This window comes from Ochotona princeps, chromosome 13 (assembly GCF_030435755.1).
Source record: "Ochotona princeps isolate mOchPri1 chromosome 13, mOchPri1.hap1, whole genome shotgun sequence".
NCBI classification, from domain to species: Eukaryota; Metazoa; Chordata; class Mammalia; order Lagomorpha; family Ochotonidae; genus Ochotona; species Ochotona princeps.
The window spans coordinates 47,052,205-47,075,315 of NC_080844.1; the positions used below are offsets into that span (position 1 = coordinate 47,052,205).

Genomic DNA, 23,111 nt, shown 5'->3' on the forward strand with positions numbered 1-23,111 from the left:
GTGGGCTGATGCAAGTTCTGTCCCAGTAGAGGCAGGCTGGGGCATCTAGGAAGGGAAAACCAAGGCCTGTGTCCTGGTCTCAGTCAGTGACCAGGACGTTTGTGCAAACAAGGCAGGCAGGGTGGCAGGGCTCCAGGAGCTGAGCAGAGGGCAGGAAAGCGACCCCTGGCAGGGAGAGACAAGATTTGTGAAGCTGGCCCGGTGGCGTGGCCTAGTGGCTAAAGTCCTCGCCTTGAACGCCCCGGGATCCCATATGGGCGCCGGTTCTAATCCCGGCGCTCCACTTCCCATCCAGCTCCCTGCTTGTGGCCTGGGAAAGCAGTTGAGGATGGCCCAAAGCTTTGGGACATTGCACCCGCGTGGGAGACCCGGAAGAGGTTCCAGGTTCCCGGCATCAGATCGGCGTGCACCGGCCCGTTGCGGCTCACTTGGGGAGTGAATCATCGGATGGAAGATCTTCCTCTCTGTCTCTCCTCCTCTCTGTATATCTGACTTTGTAATAAAATAAATAAATCTTTAAAAAAAAAAGATTTGTGAAGCTGCTGACTGGGAGGTGGCAGAATGGGGATTCTAGGAAGCTGCCTGAGTGGGAATGGGAGTGGAGGTGGGGAGTGAAGAGCAGGAACCAGTTAGGAAATGGGGAAGAAGTGATTACATAAGGAACAAAGACTCAATTACTCTCATTAGTGGCTCTGAGGATGCGACAAGGAGTAATGAGCCAGGGTGGCCACGGGGAGCACACATTGAGCCCCAGATGTAGCTGGAACTGTGTGAGGCTGTCTCCATGGTTGCAGCAGAGCAGTGGGTCAGGCTGTTTCTGGACTATCCTAGGCTCTCACTGTCTCGCTCTGGACTGCTTTGGTGGGCAAGTTGCAAGCCCAGAAGATGCCTTAACTATTTTATCAGCCTCTGACACACCACAGCTGTTCCGTGGCTGCCCACCTGCATGGCAGAACACAGTGGCTCTGAAGGGGCCCCTGAGAGACACAGGCACACACGGGAGGGACACTCACCAGCTCTTTGAAGAAGGCAGCTTCTTTGTGCTGCTCTGAGTAGCGCTCATACTGGTCCAGGCCATCCTGCAGTTTCAGCGTGAGCGTGTCGTAGTTGGCTCGCACCACCTCCAGCACCTAAGAGAGGTCAAGGACCAGGTGAGGATTAGGCCATGCACATCCCAGGCCATTTGGTCTCAAGCTGCCGTCAAGCTGGATTCAGTCTGCAGCAACATCCTTAAGGGGCGTGACTCACTACTCATCACCCAGAAAAAGGCCTGGCACAGGGAGCCATTCCTAGGCTTCTGGGGCCATTTTATAATCCTAATCTAATTCCATTCCTCAATTTTCCTCACCAGCCCTGCCTGCTGGCTACCAAACTTGAAGACACAGTTAACATGAGGAGAGGCGACAGAGGAGAAGTGTCTGAGCTTTTCAGTGTCCCTGATGCCATCAGTATGCTCTATGCCCTGGCCAGGGTCCAGGAGACATTTGCTAATGTCTCCTTCCTTCTCCCTTTCTTCAGTTCTGGGATGTTCTACAGCACCATCTGCACTTGTTTTCATCTCTCATTGTCAAGTCAGTTTTCTGAGTCGGTGTCTGAATTGAACTTTCAGGAATCCTAGTCTTGAGCTGTAGTGAGTACTTTAAAGATTAAGCTACAGGAGCTTAGTTAAGTTAAGCTGCTGCCTGTGCTGCTGGCATCCCATGTGAATGCCTGTTCGAGACCCAGCTGCTCCACTTCTTATCAGCTCCCTGCTAATGCACCTAGGATAGCAGAGGAAGACGGACCAAGTGCTCAGGCCTCTGCACCTATGTGGAAAACCTGTAAGAAGCTCCTGGTTCCTGGCTTCCATCTGGCCCAGCTCTAGCCATTGTGGCCATTTGGGGAGTGAACCAGTACATGGAAGATCTGTCTGTTTCTCCCTCTCTCTGACTTTCAAAGAGATAAATAATTTTTAAAAAGATTTATTTAGTATTTTTATTGGATAGTCACATATCCACAGAGGAGGAGAGACAGAGAAAGGTTTTCCATCCACAGATTCACTCCCCAAGTGGCCACAACAGCCAGAGCTGAGCTGATCTGAAGGGGGGATAGACTTCCACTGATTCCAGGAGTCTGGTTCTCTGTGGTTAGAAAAGAAAGGGACTATCACAGCCAGGCAATTGTGACTTCAGCTTGTAAGACCAGGAATCAAAGTCAAGGACAGCTGGAAGACAAGCACTCACCACGTTAGAAGTGAGCTGGAAAGAGAGGAGAGAGGGAATAATGACCCAATAGTCTGAGTGAAGCTGAGCTCACCTGCAGGAAAGTCTGACATTGTGGCAAGCTCTCTGCTCAGAAGGGAGCTTGGGGGCATTGATGGAATGATGGGAGCCACTGCACTCTGGCAGGGGTGAAGGGGATAAGCCAGAATCAGTACAGCTCAGAGGGCTGGAGGACAGAATCCCCAAGGTTGGGCAAGTGCCTGTCTGGTCCCCTCGTCAGTTCAAATTTACACAGGGCAGACTTCCCTCTAGACACCCAGCTCCTCAAGATGATCCTAAGAAAAAGGCATGGTAGCTAAAAAGTTGCTATACCCTCTTTTTCTTTTAAAATGTTAGTTTATTTACTTGAAAGAGTTACAGAGAGAGTTCTTCTATCCACTGTTTCACTCCCAAGGTGACCACAATGTCCAGGGCTGAGCCAGGCCAAAGCCAGGAGCTTTATCTGGCAGAGGTCCCAACACTTGGGCTATCTTCTGGTGCTATCTTAAGCCATTAACAGGAAGTTGGATGGAAAGTGGAGTAGCAGGGACACGAACTGGCCCCCACATGGAATACTGGCATCGTAGGTGGCAGTTTTACCCACTATGCCACAATGCCAGTCCTGCTAAGCCAGCCATATCCTGAATGGGTCAGGCTTCAGGAAAGTCAGCTTCGATCACCTGGGCTTTTTGTTCTTCACAGGAGAGTGGAAAGTCTAAGGACTTGCTGAGAACAGGGATTTTTTCCTTTCCCAGTAAAGTCTGCTCTTGCCAGGACAGCCTAATTTCATTTGCTGAAGAGTGATGAAAGCAGAGAAGTCCCCTTGGAAGGAAACCAGGGGCCTGGGCTAGCTGATGTCCTTTAAGAGAATGCATGATCTTGGGGTCTGGTGCAATAGCCTTAATGGCTAACCCTCACCCAGCATCTGCCTGGATCCTATATGTGCCAGTTTGTGTCCTGGCTGCTCCATTTCCTATCCAGCTCCCTGCTTGTGGCCTGGGAAAGCAGTAAAAGATGGCCCAAAGCCTTAGGACCCTGTATCCAAGTGGGAGATCCAGAAGAAGCTCCTAGCTGCTGGCTTTAAATCAATTCAGCTCTGGCCATTGTGGCTGTGTGGGGAGTGAACCTGCAGACGAAGATCCTTCACTCTGTATCTCCTCTCTCTGTAAGTCTGCCTTTCCAATAAAGGCAAATAAATCTTTAAAAAAATAAAACAAACAAAATGGAAGAGAGTGCATCAGCTCACCTCTCTTGTCCAGATACTGCCCATTGCCATTTCTGCCTTTTTTTTACGGGTTCATTTGCTTTCTTCTTGTTCCCAAGGTAAAGCTGCTTAACAGTTTATTGAATCTCAGCTGTCTCCTTCCCTCATCGCTTTTTTTTTTTTCCCCCCAATTCCCACAGGAAGAAAACATTCTAAACACAGGTCTGGGCTCAAGCCCATTCTGGACTTCAGAGTACTACAGGTGCTTGCCTGGTTTGGAACTTGATTTTTTTTTTTTTTAAGATTTTATTATTATTGGAAAGCCGGATATACAGAGAGGAGGAGAGACAGAGAGGAAGATCTTCCATCCGATGTTTTACTCCCCAAGTGAGCTGCAACGGGCCGGTACGCGCCAATCCGAAGCCGGGACCAGGAACGTCTTCCAGGTCTCCCACATGGGTGCAGGGTCCCAAAGCTTTGGGCCGTCCTCAACTGCTTTCCCAGGCCACAAGCAGGGAGCTGGATGGGAAGTGGAGCTGCCGGGATTAGAACCGGCGCCCATATGGGATCCCGGGGCTTTCAAGGCGAGGACTTTAGCCACTAGGCCACGCCGCCGGGCCCGGAACTTGATTTTGATCTCTGTAGCTTCAGACACTAGGAACATGGCCTATACGAGCCTTTACCACCATTTGCAGCTTCAGGATTTGATTTACTGGAAGTCCTACTGCCCCGCACTACAGAGAGATCCCTTTCCAGTCCAGCAGGTAGTAGTCTGTTCCCGCAGCACAAGGCCAACTGCCTTCACAGGCTTTTGAGCTTGTGGACTTCTTGGGACTATGCCTACCTGAGCTCAATGTAGCTTCAAAGCCAGTAAAGCACCTAAAGTCACAGGCTCTCTACACAATGCTTCCATGTCCACCTGTGACCCTCAGAAGAAGGGTCCTGGGAAGGGCCTGACAGATCACTGAATTAGGAGCCTCATTTCTTCTTTTTGTCATCTCTTTGAGCCCTAGTCCTTCTCTCTATAAAATGGAACTGGAATTCATTTTCCTAAAATGACACAGAATAAAAGCTTTGATCTTTTCTTAAAAGTAGATGGATCCTGGGCCCGGCATGGTGGCCTAATGGCTAAAGTCCTCTCACCTTGCCAAGCCCAGGATCCTATATGGGCACCGGTTCTAATCCTAGCTAACTCGTTTCCCATCCAAATCCCTGCTTGTGGCCTGGGAAACCTGGAGGTTCCTGGCTCCTGGTTTCGGATCAGTGCAGCACCAGTCCTTGCGGTCACTTGGGGAGTGAATCATTGGATGGAAGACCTTCCTCTCTGTCTCTCCTCCTCTCTGTATATCTGACTTTGCAATAAAAATCTTAAAAAAAATTAAAAAATAAATCTTTATTAAAAAAAGTAGATGGATCTCAACTAAACTTGAACTATGGTTATGCAGTGGGGTGGAGGAACTCACCATGGGGGGAGGGTGGGGGGAAAATCCCAGATTCTATGTAATTACAACACAATGTAATTAATGAATAAATTTAATAAAAAAAAAAAAAGTAGATGGATCCTAACGAAAACAGAGTAACCTGGCCAGCTCTTAGGAACCCCAGGTAACTACCTTCACAGTCCAGGAAGGACACATTTCAAACTGTCCCAAGATCCTAAGTGCATAAATGATTCTTTATCACAAGGGAATCTCTTTTGGATTAAAGTGGATGAAAAGGGGAAGTATGTGATTGACCTCAGTCTCAAAGAGCTTACGCCCTCTTTGCTGAGGTTAGCGCTGTGGTAATGTCACCACCAGTGACTCTGGCATCTGATACTGGAGTGTCCATTTCTGTTCTCCTTCCGATACAGCTCCCTGCTAATTTGCCTGAGGTGGCAGCAAGTAAGTAGGTGCCTGCCACCCACATGGGAGATCTAGTTGGAGTTCTAGACTTTTGGCACTGGCCCGGACCAGCCTGGCTACTGTAACCATTTGAAGAGTCAACCGGAAGATGGAAGATCTCCGTTTCTCCATCTCTTTCTGTGACGTTCAAATTAACAAATTAAAAAAAATCTTTTAAACAAATCCCTTTGTTGGGCCTGGCATGGTAGCCTAGTGATTAAAATCTTTGCTTTGCATATGCCAGGATCCTATATGGGTGCTGGTTCACGTACCAGCTGCTCCATTTCCCATCCAACTCCCTGCTTGTGGCCTGGGAAAGCAGTAAAAGATGGCCCAAAGCCTTAGGACCCTGCACCCATGTGGGAGACTCAGAATAATCTCCTGGCTCCTCGCTTCAGATCAGTTTAGCTTTGGCTGTTGCGGCCACCTGGGGAATGAACCAGTAGATGGGAAAAATCTTAAAAATAAACAAACAAACAAAAAAACCCAACTTAGGCAAGGGGGAAAAAACCAAACTGGGTGGAGTAGCAGAAGGGCGTAACATGTTCCCAGAGGGTCAGAGCCTCAGAAACAATCATTCTGGAAGTCACCTTTAAAACCGCTTCATGACCCTGGTTTCACAGGGAGAAGAAGCAGAGGCCCAGAAGGTCCGTAGATTACCCAAAGCCACAAACCTGGGGTTAGAGACCAGATTTTTTTTTTTGTTAATTCTCCACTGAATGTTCTTCCTGTACTGGCTGGCTAGTTTAACCTGGGGACGCTTTTGGGTTTACAGGGCAAACCTGTCTTCAGAGCCCAAAGTGTCAAGGAATTCCAAACAACTTCTACCTGATCCGGGAGGAACTGGGAAGGGCACCTGGGGAAAGGCTGGCTTGCTATAAGAGCCTTAAAGAGCACCAGCCCCTCAGGGCTCGCCCTGCAGCAGGCTGAAGGCCCCAACCCAGCTGTCAGCACAATCTGACTGTGCTTGCTATTTTGATTGCCAAAGACTCATTTCAAAAGTTTGACATTCAAAGGTCTTTAGTCTTTGCTCAGGCTTGTTGTTAGGCCTCAGCTACTCTGTGATCTCCACGCCTGGGAAGGGGTGCTGCAGGGGCCTACCAGAGTCCTTTGCAAATGAACATGCATACATGAAGGCCAACCTTCCATTTTCCCCCTAGAAGCTAATCACTCTGTTCCACTGCCATACATTTCTGTTTTAGCCCTAACAAACCCCTAATCATAGAAAAAATAACCTCTGGATGGTTTGAGACAATCAATAGGAGTTAAAAAGGAATTAGAAGCAAAAAAGGCATTTTAGTGGGTTGGTTTGATCATCTCCACCCATCTCTTCCACTGTACTTCGAACATTTGTTCTACTTCAGATATTTGCTCACTACAGAATAGGGATTTGTTTGTTTGTTTGTTTATACCTCATTTATTTACCAAACAGGAAAGAACAGTTTGAGGGATTCATCTCTGAAACCACAAAATTACCAGGTTTGTACCTGGATGCTGCCCTATTTGTTTTTCCCCCTAGAAGATGTACCTAAGCAGGTACTACTTATTCTAAGAGCTGATGATGGAGGAAGAAGGTTCTTAGGCCAAATCAAGGGATAAAGTTCATCCTTCACAGCAGCTCAGGGATATGCCTCTCCTGGTGCCCTAAGAACCAAGAAGGTCTGCTCTCCCTGCTATCTCTCAGAACCGCTCACTGCCTTGGCCTACTAGTCAGAATGTCTGCTACCTCTAAAGGAAATTGTGCTGAGCACATGGCAGGTTTTCAGAAATACAACTGCTGAAGAAAAGGTCCAAGTGGTTGTAGGCAGTTTTTATCATAAAGATAGACTGAGGTTCCCTTCTCATAATCCAGGTAGAGATATATGACAAGTCAAACACATTGTTTCTCAGCCAGCAAAGCTCAAGTCTTTCTCGTTCTAATACCCAGTAAACTTCCTCAAATTTGAGGGACTAGACTTGAGAGTGATCCACTCAGGGCCTTGCCCAGCTCCCTCCTTTGGATTTGCCCTAGGGCTAAAATGTCCTGTAAACTTGGGTGAGAATTTGCAGAATCAAGGCCTGGTCACTAGTTTTCTCTGAAAGAACCTGATCCAGCCTCCGACTCTTCCTCTACTTTCCTAAAACCAGACCTTTCCCAGGCCTGATTGTGTGTCTCCTAATGAAGAACAGCTCTCTTTGCACCTGCAAGCAGTAAAGGTCCGTCCCCACTATTTCACCAAGCTAAGGACACCCACTTAGTGGCATTTTCACATTAAGTAGAAGTCAAGTGCTGGTCAACTTGGAAGAGGAATTCTGATGAGAGAGAAGCAAAAACTCAATTCTTCTTCTGCCATAATCCATACTTAAGGTTCCAAATCTAGGGCTAGTTTAAGATAAACAGAAAGCAATTCAATGATGCTATCCTAAATAGAGACTCTGGAGGACCATGGTGGGGTCTGCTATATTTGGGTGCTACAAGAGATTCAACCAACTGAGTCATGTATAAGCTAGCATCATAATTTAAGTGTATGGCTCTAGGGTCAGCCTGCCAGGACTCAGCCCATCTTCACTGGTCACTGTCAGGGTAGAAGCCTCAGCTTCCTCATCTCAAAATGGGAATAAGAATCGTTTTATCATTTAGGCACATTCAGGCACATAACTTGACAGACAGAAAGTGTTAATAGCATGGACCAGATATTCTTGGACTGCAACACCCAACAGTGAGAACCAGAATGGGTATGGGCTGGATGAGCAAGGCCACGGTTCCTGTTAGGAGGTGGACAAAGTCAACCTGGGCCAAGGACCCACTGGTGTGCGCAAGAACTGCCACTGGGAGGAGACTCAATAGAGAAGCTTATGAAACTCCTTCATCCAGGATGCAGTCCTTGCAGGTGAGCACAAGGATCAAGGCAAGAAGCAGCCCAGACCATGCCAGGTTACAGTGCCCAGCGGCATACATGTGGGTCAGGTCTTGGGACAGACGGACTAGGCCATAACATCCACTGGCTGATCTGAGAACCAGGACAGGGTGCTGGAGGAGCCAGGTCAGGCCGCAACACCAGTCAGTTCACATTAGGGCCGGGACAGGGATCAGGCTGGGCTGGGGCAGTCTGCAGCACCCACCAGCAGGAGCTGGAACTGGGAGCAGACCAGACTGAGTCAGGCTGCACAAAACAATAGTGGATGTGGAGGTGAGGGGAGCCATGCCAGCCTGGAGTCAATGGATGTTGGATTCATGAGTCCCGGGATCCAGGCGTCTAGTGGGACTTGGGTCACCTAGCCCAGATCCTGGGGCCCCGCCTATTGGTGAGTGCCAGGTTCATGAGTCCTAGGTTCGTGAGCCCAGGGGCAGGGAATCTGGCAGGGCTTGAGGCAGTTTAACCTACTGTGTTGAAGAACCCACCTCACCACTTCCATTTACATTACTGTGCTGGTTAATTCCATGTGCAAATTTCCCTAGCAGCCTAGCAGGGTCCCCAGACAGCAGCTGCAAGAAGGACCATCAGCTTGGACAGGCCTTGACAGCTCAGGCTCCAATCAGGGCTAGTCCCCTGAAGGGCAGACTGTTCAGGCTCAGCCCTGACACCAAGAAAGTGAGTTCTGAGCAGTGGATGTGAAAATGTGGAAGTCAGGAGGAATGTCACTTTTACCCCTAAGATATCCACAACTAGAGCTTCTGCTTCTCAGAAATCAGGTTTGCTTCATTCTGAAATGTCCTTTCAGAGAGGTATTCAATTTAGCACCGAATTTCAACCTCCTGCATTCAGCTCAACTATGTAGTATACTCATTAGGTAACTGTCTAAAACAATCTAGGTTAGACACACGCAGTGATCTTTCAGCAGCCAGGTTCAAAATCTCGCTAAGCTATTTTTAGTACCTGTTTACATACAGCATCTGAAAGATTTTCATCTAGGAAGACAAGGAGGAGAGAGATTCATGAGCTCCGAGGATAACTACTATCCAGATGGAACTACTGGATTCCTTGGATGTTATCTGCTCACCCTTCCTGTGGGACAAAGTGTGATCAATGTCCATGTGACATGACCTAAAAGAAGCATAGTTAAGAGGACCCAAAAAATCTGAAAGCCAAGACTTTATTTTTTAACTGTCTTTTAAGCCTTCATCAGTGATCAATGTTAGGTCTGGCATCTGGACATAAGAACAGAATGGAAAAATAGGGAAGAGATATCTGTCAGTGAATCAGCTTTAAAAAATGATATAAAATGTTTGCTATCTGTATGAAAATGAAGTTTTTATATATCTATTTTTTTATATATTTATTTGATTTTTTTTATTAGAAAGGTAGATATACAGAGAGGAGGAGGAGAGACAGAGGAAGGTCTTTTTTTTTTTAGATTTATTATTATTATTGGAAAGCCAGATATACACAGAGGAGGAGAGACAGAGAGGGAGATCTTCCGTCGATGTTTCACTCCCCAAGTGAGCCGCAATGGACCGGTGCGCGCCGATCCGATGCCGGGAACCTGGAACCTCTTCCGGGTCTCCCACGTGGGTGCAGGGTCCCAAAGCTTTGGGCCGTCCTCGACTGCTTTCCCAGGCCACAAGCAGGCAGCTGGATGGGAAGTGGAGCCGCCGGGATTAGAACCGGAGCCCATATGGGATCCTGGGGCGTTCAAGGCGAGGACTTTAGCTGCTAGGCCACGCTGCCGGGCCTACAGAGGAAGGTCTTTCACCCCATGATTCACTCCCCAAGTAGCCACAACAGCTGAAGCCGCGTCAATCCGAAACCAGCAGCCAGGAGTTCTTCCTGGTCTCTCACGCAGGTGCAGGGTCCCAAAGCCCTAGGCCATCCTCCACTGCTTTCCCAGACCATAAGCAGGGAACTAGATGGGAAGTGGAGCTGCCAGGATTAGAACTGGCATCCATATGGGATCCTGGCACGTTCAAGGTGAGGACTTTAACCACTATGCTATCGCGCCAGGTCCTCGTATGTCCATTTAAGAATTTCCTCAGCTATAACTGCAAAAAAGGCAGAGGTGGGAGGGCTGGTGCAACTGCCTAGTGACTAAAGTCCTCGGCTTGCATGCCAGGATCCCATATCCCCGCTGCCCCACTTCCCATCCAACTTCCTGCTTGTGGCCTGCGAAAGCAGCTGAGGACAACAGAAAGCCTTGGGACCCTGCACCTGCATGGGAGACCTGGAAGAGGTTTCTGCCTCCTTGCTTGGGATCACCTCAGCTCCAGTTGTTGCATCCACTTAGGGAGTGAACCCAGTGGACAGAAGATCTTTCTCTCTGTATCTGCCTTTACAATATAATGAATGAATGAATCTTAAAAAAATAAAGGACAAGGGAGAAAGAAATGAAGTAGAAAGATATATACAAATAGTTAATGCAAGGGAACGTTCTCTGAAAAAGCATATAAAAATGTAAAAATTTGGTGGGTAACTCAAGGCATAGTTTAATATTTTAAGTAGCACAGCATTTCATTTGCAGTCATGATAGAGTAACTAGGAACTGAAGGAAATGCTTTTTTTCAGGCGTTGGATAACAGGTAGTGTAGGAAAGGCTCCTGAGAGAAGGCAAACACCGGGAGCATGAAGTCTTGTTAGGCTAACAAAACCAACTAGATTTGGGGAGCCAGGGGCAGCTGAAATTTGTCAGGCAATCACCAGAGAGAAAGGAAATAGGCAAGGTACATTCAGAAGCCTGGATAATGTCCCAGTGACTCTAAGGATCGTGCACATAAGGTTTGACTCAACCAAGTTAGACCAAAAAATTGATGCAAAATCTGCAAGCTGAGCAACTCTTAGAGTTCACCCAAAATTCACAGCTGTCTGAATCTCGATTAGCCAAATGAAGAGTACTTGCTGAACTCCTGAGCATTCAAAAGGGACACCAGAATGTCACACCTTAGTAGTGGCTCTAAACAACACCTTAGAGAAAGCTACTCTAAGTAAATGAAGACTTGTAAGAAGTTTCAAACTGATCATGCTGCTCCAGAAAGAATTCACCTGCCTTCCTAAATATCTTCCAAATATTTCTTAGATAAAACCAAGCACCCAACCATATAACAATCACAATGCCCAGTTTCCAATTAAAAAAAAAAACAGCTAAACATGTTAAGAAACAGAAAAATGTAATCTATACCCAAGAGAATTATCAGCCAGCAGAAACTGATCCCTAACATGTAAGATGACAGAATTAGCAATGATATTGAAAGAGCTAATGTAGGGGCATAGCAGTGGTGCAGCAGGTAAAGCCTGAAGCCTGTGGCACCTGCACCCCAGGTTCCTGGCTATTCTACTTCTGATTCAGTTTTCTGCTAATGCATCTGGGAAAGCAACAGGAAGTGGTTCAAGTGCATGGGCCCCTGAGCCCATGTGGGAGACCAGGAAGAAGCTCCCGGCTTTGGACTGGCCTAGCTCTGGATACTGCAGTAACTTAGGGTGCTAACCAGCTGATGGAAAATATCTTTCTGTGTCTGTCTCTAAATAACTCAGCCTTTCAAACAAATAAAATAAACCTTTTCTTTAAAAAAAAAAAACAACAGCGATCACAAACATGTTTAGGTATTTAAAGAAGTCAGGTAACATAATTAAGAGAAAAATGACAGATATATAAGGCACATTCTAACAAAAAAATTGCTGAAAACAAGTGTTAGGAGAATAGAGAGGGGAAAAAAAGCTCATTATATACAGAGGAACAAGGAATTAACACTTCTTGTCAGAAACTACACAAACCAGAAGACAAAGAAACGACGTCTGTGCCGAGAGGAAAAAAAAATACTGTTTAGAATTCTATATCCAGTAAAAAACATTCTTGAGAAATGCAGGTGGAATGAAGAGACAGCCTGAGAGAATGGGCTAACAGTCCTCCACGACAGGATATTAAAAAAAGTTTTCTGACAGAAGGAAAATTACATCACCTGAATCTATAAATAGGAATGAAAACTCTAGAAATGGTAAACACAACATAAACAGAAATTATTCTTATGTATAGTTCAAAATGAGGAAAACAGGTAAAACTCTTAAAAATAATAAGAACCATGTATTATATTTAAAAGAATACTAGAAGAATAGAATGTATGATGACAAAAAAAGACAGCAGAGGACAAAAGGAGACATTCTAGCCGAAGGTTATTACATGTAATATTGAGTCATACAGCATGATTTGAAACGTCCACTTTGGAATTTAGAGAAATATGAGCTGTTGTAAGCCCAACAGCGACCACTGAACAACAAAATGAAAAGGAAGAGCTAAACAGAGTCAACAAGGCCATAAAATGGAATTTTAAAAAGTACTCAGAAAATCAAATGATGGCAGAAAAAAATTGAAAAAGGAATATAGAACAGATGAAAAACATAAAGCAAGATGTGGGACCGGCGCGTTGGCCTAATGGCTAAAGTTCTCGCCTTATATGCACCAGGATTCTATATGGGTGCCGGTTCTAATCTGGCAGCCCCGTTTCCCATCTAGTTCCCTGCTTGTGACCTGGGAAAGCAGTCGAGGATGGCCCAAAGCCTTGGGACCCTGCACCCGCGTGGGAGACCTGGAGGAAGCTCCTGGCTTCTGGCTTCGGATCGGCACAGTATCGGTTGTTGTGGTCACTTAGGGTGCTACTCATCGATGGAAGATCTTCCTCTGTCTCTCCTCCTCTCTATATATCTAATTTTGCAATAAAAAAATAAATCTTAAAAAGGAAAAATGATGGTAAGTTTTTCTTTTCAAAATTAGAGTTGCAGAGAAAGAGGGAAAGATACACAGACAGGTCTTCCATCTGCTGCTTCGCTCCCCAAATGACTACAACAGCCAGGGCTGGGCCAGGCAGAAGCCAGGAGCCAGGTGCTGTATCCTCAGCTCCCATGTTGGTATAGGGACCTGAGGACTTGAGCCATGTTCTGCTGTTTTCCCAGGCATATTAAGAGGGAGCCAGACTGGAAATGGAGCAGCTGGGATCAACCGGCACTTATCTGGGATGCCCGTGTCATAGGAGGCAGCTTAATGGCTGTCCCAAAATGGCAGATTTTAACTCAGTTATACTGATCAATCCTTTTCCAGTTAGCCTAAATTTGAGGTCCAGTTCTGTTTCAATTCCAGCCTACTGCTGATGCAGACTTTAGGAGGCAGCAGATGAAGGCTCAAGTGCCTGATCCCTGCCACTCTTGGGTGAGATCTGGCTTTGGCCTGGCACCTCTTCTAGACACTTGAGAAGCAAGCTGGTAGAGTGGAACTCTTCATCTCTCAAAACAAAACAAAACAAAATCCAAAACAAAACAAAACAAAACACACAGAAAACAAAGCCAGGGGCCAGTGCTGCGCTTGCAATGCTGGCATCCCATATAGGGAACTGCTTTGAATCCTGGCTGCTCTGCATCAGATTCAGCTCTCAGTTAATATGTCAGGGTATCTGGGGAAGCAGTGAAAGATCATCTAAAGTACTTGGGTTCCTGACACAAATGTGGGAGACCAGGATGAATTTCTGGGGTCTTAGACCAGTCCTGGCTAATGTGGCTGTTTGAGAAATAAAATTTTGTATATCTGTCTATCTCTCTGCCTTTCAAAAAAAAATAGATAAAAATATATTTTAATAAAGCCAACTGGGCCCAATGCAATAGCCTAGAGACTAAAGTTCTTGCCTTGCAAGCATCGGGATCCTATGTGGGCTCCAGTTCTAATCCTGGCAGTCCTACTTTCCATCCAGTTTCCTGCTTGTGGCCTGGGAAAGCAGTCAAGGATGATCCAAAGCCTTGGTACCCTGCACCCACGTGGGAGACCCAGATGAAGCTCCTGGCTTCTGGTTTCAGATCAGCACAGCTCTGGCAGTTGCAGTCACCTGGGGAGTGAATCATTGGACAGAAGATCTTTCTCTGTCTCTCCTCTGTATATCTGACTTTGCAATAAAAATAAACACATCTTAAAAGCCAAAACCAAAACAAACAAAAAACATTAACAAACTAGTAATGGCAGCACTATATAACACCAGAACTGTTAAAATTGAAAAGGCTCATAATTCCATATGCAGTAATGTATATGGAGTCTCCTTGATGACTTTATATTTCTATAGATTCCCCTATTCTGAAAATTTCAAATATGTGATCTTTGTGCCTGCCTTCTCTCTTTTTTTTTTTAAGATTTATTTATTTTTATTGGAAAGGCAGATATACAGAGAGGAAGAGAGACAGAGGAAGATCTTCTGTCCACTGATTCACTCCCCAAGCGGCGGCAACAGCTGGAGCTGAGCCAATCCAACTCCTGGCCAGCAGCCACGAGTTTTTTCTGGGTCTCCCATGTGGGTGCAGGGTCCCAAGGCTTTGGGCCATTCTCAGTTACTATCCTAGCCCACAAGAAGGGAGCTGGATGGGAAGCGGCTGCCACGATTACAACTAGCGCCCATATGGAATCCCGGCAGGTGAAGAGGGAGGATTAGTTGGTTAAGTCATTGCACTATGCCCTGGCTCTTTCATTTTTGATCCAGTTCCCTGCTAAGGTACATTTGAAAGCAGGAGAAGCTGGCTGAAGTGCATGGGCCCCTGCACCCAGGTGGCCTCAGCCTGGCAAGGCCCCAGTCAGTGTGATCATTTGGGGAGGCAATCAGTTGTTGGAAGTTATCTTTCTTTGTCCCTATAATTCTTTCAAACACATAAATACATTTTGAAGAAAAAAGCCAAAGATTGCTCTTATTGTGCTCCCACCTGTGGACAGCTCCACACGCCTTTCTGACAAATTAAATAGACTCTAGGTAGTAATCAATAATGTTCCGAATAATTTTCAGCTGGGCACTAGTCACAAAAGGGTTTTTCAGAGTGTGTACTTAAAAACTCAGTCATTTGCCAAGCTCAGGAATTTACAAGATCCTCTTGTTTTTTTTTTTGTTTTTTTTTTTTTTTTTTTTTAAGATTTATTCATTTTATTACAGCCAGATATACAGAGAGGAGGAGAGACAGAGAGGAAGATCTTCCGTCCGATGATTCACTCCCCAAGTGAGCCGCAACGGGCCGATGCGCGCCGATCCGATGCCGGGAACCCGGAAGGAACCTCTTCCGGGTCTCCCACGTGGGTGCAGTGTCCCAATGCATTGGGCCGTCCTCAACTGCCTTCCCAGGCCACAAGCAGGGAGCTGGATGGGAAGTGGAGCTGCCGGGATCAGAACCGGCGCCCATATGGGATCCCGGGGCTTTCAAGGCGAGGACTTTAGCCGCTAGACCACGCCGCCGGGCCCAAGATCCTCTTGTTTTTATAAAAGACTTCTAACCAGGGTTCTGCTTTTGCCTTTGCTTTTTCTTTTTTTTAAATTCATTTTACTATTCAAGAGGCAGAAAGAGACAGCAAGACGGGGTGGGGATGGGAAATGGGGGACAGCAAGCGCAGCAGCTCCCATCTGCTGGTTAAATTCCCAAATGCTCACAACAGCCAAGACTGAACCAAAGCTGGGAGCCAGGAACTCAATTCAGGTCTGCCACATGAATGGCAAGAACCCAACCACTTGGGCATTACCCACTGCCTCTGAAAATTTAAACTTAATGGGAATCAGGAGCACAGCTGGGAATTAAACCCAGGCACTCACCATGGAATGTGGGCATCCCATCTCAATTGTTAGGCCAAAGGCAGACCCCTGTTTTGGCCCTTCTCATTCCACCAAGGCAAAGATGAAAGTAGGAAAGGACATGATGTGGGCCCAGAGCAGTATCCTAGTGGCTAGAGTCCTTGCCTTGCATGTGCTGGGATCCCATATGGGCGCTGGTTGCAATCGTGGCAGCCCTGCTTCCCATCCAGCTCCCTGCTTGTGGCCTGGGAAAGTAACTGAGGATGGCCCAAAGCCTTGGGGCCCTGTACCCATGTGAGAGACCTGGAAGAGGCTCCTGGCTCTTGGCTTCATATTGGTGCAACTCTGGCCACTGCAGCTGTATCGGGAGTGAATCAATAGACACATCTTCCTCTCTGTCTCTCCTCTCTGTACATCTGACTTTCTAATAAAAATATTTTTTAAAATAAGAAAAGAAAGGTCATGATGTTTCATTCATATACATGTCATCAGCCAACTGTTTATAGATTTCTGAGACAATATTTCACAAGGTGGTGGGTTCAAGGAGAACACAAAGGTGCGTATGTCCTCAGCGGGTGTTAAAGGCCAGGTGGGGCTGCCACAAGCACTCTAAATATGTCAGCTGAGAGAATTCTCCAGTAGACAAAGGAAAAGATCTAACAAGAAAGTAGTGGTCTTCATTCCTGTATTGTTAACTCTTCAAGGGCAAATATGATTTTGGCATTTGTACAACCTCCAGCTTGGCACAGGAGGTACTTCTGTACTTGTGAATAGAAGAGAAATCCTGGGAACATACAACCAGGGCACCTTTCCCTTGTCTGATGGCATTAAGGGCACTCAGAATCAAGAAAATGCTTAGACCACATCAGTTCCTGAGAGCTTCCTTTAGAGGCAAGGATGGATTCTTTCTCAGAACACTTCAGCTTTAAGAGGCTGAAAACAGAACAAAACAGCCAATAGCACAGAAACTAGAACAAACATCAACCTGTAACAAAACCCCAGACCCTGTGAGTGAGTATCCTTTCTTCCATTGGTTGCTGTACTATAGTAACTTTATTCAGGATAATAACAACCTCTCTCCAGCGCACAACCACCCAATATGATGGGTTGGAAACAATGATCCAAAAGGTAGTCACAAACCTCTTAGGCTACAGAGAAATGATCTGAATTCTCCCAGTATCCTCTAAACTGCCACTCTGCACACACACAAGTTTTCTCCCACTATTCCCTGCCCCTGCTGCCTTTCTATTTTCATTTCCTGTACTTCAGAACCAAATGCAATTTCAGAATCAATTTGAGCTGGCCAGTTCTCCCAGTCCATCCCTGCCTTTTAGGGCTACTACCAAAGGTCTCTCTACTGCCTAGAGATTTATTGATCTGACAGGCTGGTTCTGCCTGCAGCAGGATGGACCAGATAATGAACCTCACAGTGGGTGATTAGTGAGGGGCCTTCTGTCCACCGGTTATAGAAAGCGAAGTGATTTTCTTTAATTTCCCTGGGCAATTACCCCCACCTCCCTCACTTTATTTGGTTGCAGCCCTAGACACCCCTTGTGAAGCTTTTCTTTGCTCTGATTACAGATCCAGCACATCCAGTGCTTTACCCTGGCAAGCAAGGCATCCAGCCACACCAAGCAGCAGCTAATGTCACAGGGCGGGGAAGACATGACGCTGGGTTATCACATCAGGCCTTCACCTGCTCCATCACTGAGATCAGGTGGAACACTGCCCAGTTCCAAGAGGCAGATGTCTCTTCTGTACTCCCCACCTGATGTTCTTCCCAGGGAAGGAGACATACAAAGTCAGATATACAGAGAGGAGGAGAGACAGAGAGGAAGATCTTCTGTCTGATGATGAGTCACTCCCTAAGTGACCGCAATGGCGGTCCTGCTTCCATCCAGCTCCCTGCTTGTGGCCAGGGAAAGCAGTAGAGGATGGCCCCAAAGCTTTGGGACCCTGCACTGGCGTGGGAGACCCGGAAGAGGATCTGGGCTCTTGGCTTTGGATCAGTGTAGTTCCGGTTGTTGCGGTCACTTGGGGAGTGATTCATCAGATGGAAGAGCTTCTTTTCTGTCTCGGTTCCTCTCTGTATGTCTGACTTTGCAATAAAAATAAATAAATCTTAAAAAAAAAGACATATTTATTTGAAAGGCAAAGAACCAGAGACAAAAGGAGAGAGAGAGAGAGAGAGAGAGATTAAAAGAGAAAAAGAGTTATCTTCTATGCACTGGTTCACTCTCCAAATGGCCATACTGGCTAGCATGTAGCCAGGGACTTCAATCTGGTCTCACATATGGATGGATGACAATCACAAACTGGCAGCCATATGTGCCAGGATCCCACTGCATGCAAAGCAAGGGCTTGGCCACTAGGCTACTGTGCCAGGCCTTCTGTGTAATACTTTGAAATAAATACATAAATCTTTTTTTTTAAAAGATTCATTTATTTTTATTACAAAGTCAGATATACAGAGGAGACAGAGAAGATCTTCTGTCTGATGATTCACTCCCCAAGTGACTGCAATGGCCGGTGCTGTGCCGATCCGGAGCCAGGAACTTCCTCCGAGTCTCCCACGCGGGTGCAGGGTCCCAAGGCTTTGGGCCGTCTTCGACTGCTTTCCCAGGTCACAAGCAGGGAGCTGGATGGGATGTGGAGCTACTGGGATTAGAACCGGCGCCCATATAGAATCCTGGCGCATTCAAGGCGAGGACTTTAGCCATTAGGCCACCACGCTTGGCCTAATATGTAAATCTTAAAAGAAGAAAAGTGGGGCCTGACATGATGGTTCAATTGGTTAATTTCCCTGCAAATGCCAGGAGCCCACAGGGGTACCAGTTCATGTCCACTTCCAATCCAACTTCCTGCTTGTGGCCTGGGAAAACAGAGGATGGCCCAAAGCCTTGGGACCCTCATCTATGTGGGAGATCCTGAAGAAGCTCTTGGCTCCTGGCTTTGAATTGGATCGAACTGGCTCAGCTCCAGCTGTTGCAGCTACTTGGTGAGTGAATCAATGGACAGATCTTTCTCCCTGTCTCTCCTCTCTGTTAATCTGTCGTTCTAATAAAAATCAGTAAATCTTATAAAAAAAAGGGAAAAGTGTCCAATACAATTTCTACTAGTTATTTCTTCTACTTATTCCTGTCAATTTTATTTTTAAATAAAATATTTGGAATATTTATTTCTCTCCTGTCTGTGCACCTGGTGAGACAGCGTCATACCAGCCACACATCATCAATGAGCTGACCCTTTTATGTGGTACTCCTCAGGACACTCTGCCTATACAATAGGTGGCTAGTTGCTGTGAATAAGCAATTTGTAGGAAACCCTCTGTATCTGTCTTTCCTGGCTTAGTGAAAGCACTGAACAAACAGCTCTCACCGAAAGACTTCCCTGCCAAACAGGTCAAATGAAATGCCAGAACATAAACAAAGGCTACATGGAAGGCAGGGCAGCCAGCCAGGGCTCCTGTCATGTGCTTGCACTCTAGAGTTCACACAGCAGCCATCACTCACGGCTACAGAAGCAGGGTAACACTACAGGCTGTTGTGGAGAAGCAGCATGCCAAGCACAGGAAATTCAGTTATGGCTCTCCTGGGAGTCTTAAGTCTCAGCTTCCTAGCATATGTCTCTGCCAAGCTGCCTGGCATGATGGTTAGGGCATGTTCTGAGATGGGGAAATATCAGAAGCTTCTCAGAGTGGGTGGCACACAGGCCTGCAGTACCCTGGGGAGAACTTCTACATAGGTGGCTCCCATGGGAAAATGAACCACAATTACTTTCTGCTCCAAAAACCCCACGCAGGCCCTTGGCAGCCATCAGTGGACTGAAACTGGGTCACAAGGGCTTGGACTGTTAAAGCTGACTGCTACGTTTCAAGAACTGTAAGAATTCGCTGCTGGCTTCCTATCAGCGGCCACACTGGGATGAGGCACCAAACACACACTACCCTTCACTCCCATCCCCAACTGTGGTTAAACATCCATTAGTATTCCAAGGGCTGAAGGTCTGTGGCAGGCTTGGTGCTCCTTGAAAGCTTTGAGGAAGTCTACTCCAAGGCTTTTCTGTGCTCTTCGCTTAGGTGCTGGAAAGTCCCGGATGCCACTCAAACCCCCGGCAATGCTGTGCTCCACAAACCAGGGTTCTCCTTAGTAGTATCTCCTTCTTTTCCAGGATGACAAAGCTAGGCCTTACCTCATTTGGATTGCTAATCACCCACCAGCTACTTGTTATGGCTCCTAGGATAAGGAAAAAGTAAAGACTATTTTTTTTTTTAAAGATTTATTTTATTTCCATTACAAAGTCAGATATACTGAGAGGAGGAGAGACAGAGAGGAAGTGGAACCGCCGGGATTAGAACCAGCGGCCATATGGGATCAAGGAGAGGACCTTAGCCACTAGGCCACGCTGCCGAGCCCGGTAAAGACTATTTCTAAGCATTACTAATAGTTGGAGTTCAGTAAATAGCCACTTTCAATGCAACCTTCACTCATTCAGACATGAAGTATTTTTTTTTCCCCTCTAACTTGCTCCCACAAATGACTCCCACCTTGGATTTGTAATAATACTTTATTTATTTATTTTTTATTGGATAGTCAGATTTACAGAGAGAAGGAGAGACAGAGAGGAATATCTTCAGTCTACTGATTCACTACCCAGTGGCTGCAAAGGTTGAAGTTGAGCCAATCTGAAGCTAGGAGCCAGGAGCCTCTTCCACGTCTCCCACGTGGGTGCAGGGTCCCAAAGCTTTGGGTATTTCTCGACTCTTTTCCCAGGCCACAAGCAGGCAGCTGGATGGAAAGTGGGGCTGCCAGGATTAGAACTAGTGCCCATATGGCATCCTAGCACATGTGAGGTGAGGACTTTAGGCGCTAGGCTAACCGCACTGGGCCCTGTCATAATATTTTCAAAGGTAAGTTATATAATACACAGGATAAGACAGACCTCTTTAGAATCCAAAATCTGAGAGAATGTGGAGACTGAAATAAACAACAAATGAAACTTATAAAAATAGAAAACTTAGGAACTTCACAACATAGTTTTCTTAGGAATTAAGTTATACTGCCCTATGGTCCTATGACACATTGGCATACCAGCAGACCTTACTGATCACCCCAGAAAATCCAGAATTGTATGCAGAGAAATTCTAGCATGCTCCTAAGCCACTTGGTTGAAAGACAGATAGGTTTGTCCACTCTTAGAAATGTAAAGTAGCAGGATCCAGGCGGGGGCCCAAGCGGCTTGGCCCCGGGCCGCCATGCGGCTCGGGTGCTCGGGTCCCTGCACGATTCCAGCCTAACACAGCCAAGCTTTCCACCAGGTATGTACATACATAGGGTGCGAGGCTCTCGGGCGGCCAGTGCGCCATTTGGCGCCAGGCTTCGCCTGCTGGCCGCCCGGCCAGGAAGTTCTGGAATTTGGTTTCTCTGATATGCTGCATGTGACGCTCCGTGCTGAACCCACAGTACTCTGAGAATATGTATTAGTCCTTAAGCTTTTCAACGGCATTTAATCTTCCTCTGAAGAACCTGTAGTCACTTTATAGTGCCGATCGCCAACATCAGCTCTCTTAAAAGGCAAAATTCCGGGCTTGTCCAGCAGGATGCCCCATTACCTGATAGGATGAGGGATCAGCAGAGGGGTCACAGAAGGCAGGACTATGACATTGACTGGCATTCAAGAACCATACTCGGCGCTAGAATGTGTGAGGCATGCGTGGACCAATCCCCTGAAACTCTGACCCCATTGGACGGTTTAGAAGGGCCGGAGGAGTCTGTGCAGGAGTCATGACAGTCTATAGGGCGCTCTGGGCTGACCAGAGCAACCTCTGACATACTTAACACTGGCTGGCAACAGGCCTGGTTGGAGAGCGTGGGGGAGGCCTTGGCTGCGTGGAGCCTACCACTAAGGGGCACAGGAACTAGAGGGAGGCTGAGTTCTGGTCGGGTCACAGTTGTAATCCCTTAGCACAAATATCAATTCGGCTTTGACGCACCATGCCGGATTAGACCACAGCACAGTTTGGTGCTCCGGAGGACCAGGATAGATGTTGGACGGGCTCGGCTAGGCCTCAACCCCATCTGAGCCATATATGAGATATACGTGGGTATGAACGAGCCGTGGCTGGGCTGAAACTCTCAACAGCAGGAACCAGAATGGGTTGAAGAGCGGAGCTGGCCGAAGGACCTGCTGGAATGCGTGAAGCCCGACACCATGAAGGAGTCGGAGGGAGGAACCTGAACAGTTCCTCTGACAGGAAGCTGACTCTACAAATAAACGCAAGAAGCATGGAGGTAAATAACCCAGAAGAGGCTTTGGAATGTGACCCACTGGCATATACTTGGCTAGGGTTGGGGCAGACCAGGCTGAGTCGGTTCACGTCATCCACTGGCAAGCCCAAGTGCTGAAACTGTGTGGGGGCCTGGCCGGGTTTGGTTGTGATTAAAAAAAAAAACAAAAAAACAGTACAAAACACAAAATGCCAAGGTGAAATGGCCTGTGCTAGTAGGGAATGCAACACCCGACCAGCACTCCTCCCACTGGTTTAGGCGAGGGACGAGAGTGTGATGGGCAGAGCCGGGGAGAGATGCGATACTCATTGGTTCCAATAGAGGTCGGGGCTCAGAAGAGAGCCAACCCAGGGGTTAAAACCATCAGCTGATCGGAGTGATGGAAGGTGGCGAGCACTGTGCTTACTAGTAGTACATGTAGGAGCCTGGACTGGGAATGCCTCAAAGTTTTTTTTTAGGGGGATTCCCCTGAACAAAATGGAGGAATCAAAGCATTAACCAAGAAAAGATGGAAAATGGAGTAGATGAATCAACCACCTCAGCTTTATGCTTCCAGCAGAAAACTGGACAAGGGGAAACCCTAAGATGGACTATGTCAATCAGTGGACTCTGCACCAGCCTCATCATACCTGGACTGCTGCTGATGATATGTTGGAGCTTCTAATTGATCGAGGTGACGCTCTGCTGGCTCTGCCTTCAAACCTGAGAGGGCCTCCCTAAGAGGCCGTTGAACTTGAACTGGACAAGTGGAATGCTGGACTCTGTGTGGTGTAAACTTTTAATTAGGGAATCTCAACGGAACTTGAGCTGTGGTTATGCATCAAGGTGAAGGAATTCATGATGGGGGAAGGGTTTGGGGTGAAGGGGGGGGAATCCCAGTACCTATGAAATTGTGTCATGTAATGCAATGTAATTAATGAATAAATGAATATAAAAAAAAAAAAAGAAATGTAAAGTAGAATGGTGGCTGACAGAGCAGTGGGGGAAGGCCAGAGTTGTTACACAGCAGAT

The 23,111-nt window shown here is 46.8% G+C and overlaps 1 protein-coding gene across 1 annotated transcript in view; it reads right to left on the reverse strand.

Annotated features, from left to right (window-relative positions):
- Window positions 1-23,111, reverse strand: part of ARMH3 (armadillo like helical domain containing 3) — a 184,813-nt gene that overhangs the window by 3,478 nt on the left and 158,224 nt on the right. Inside the window, exon 26 of the mRNA XM_058671845.1 lies at window positions 1,014-1,130. Coding sequence (XP_058527828.1) covers window positions 1,014-1,130 — 117 coding nt within the window. The remainder of the gene's footprint in view (window positions 1-1,013; window positions 1,131-23,111) is intronic.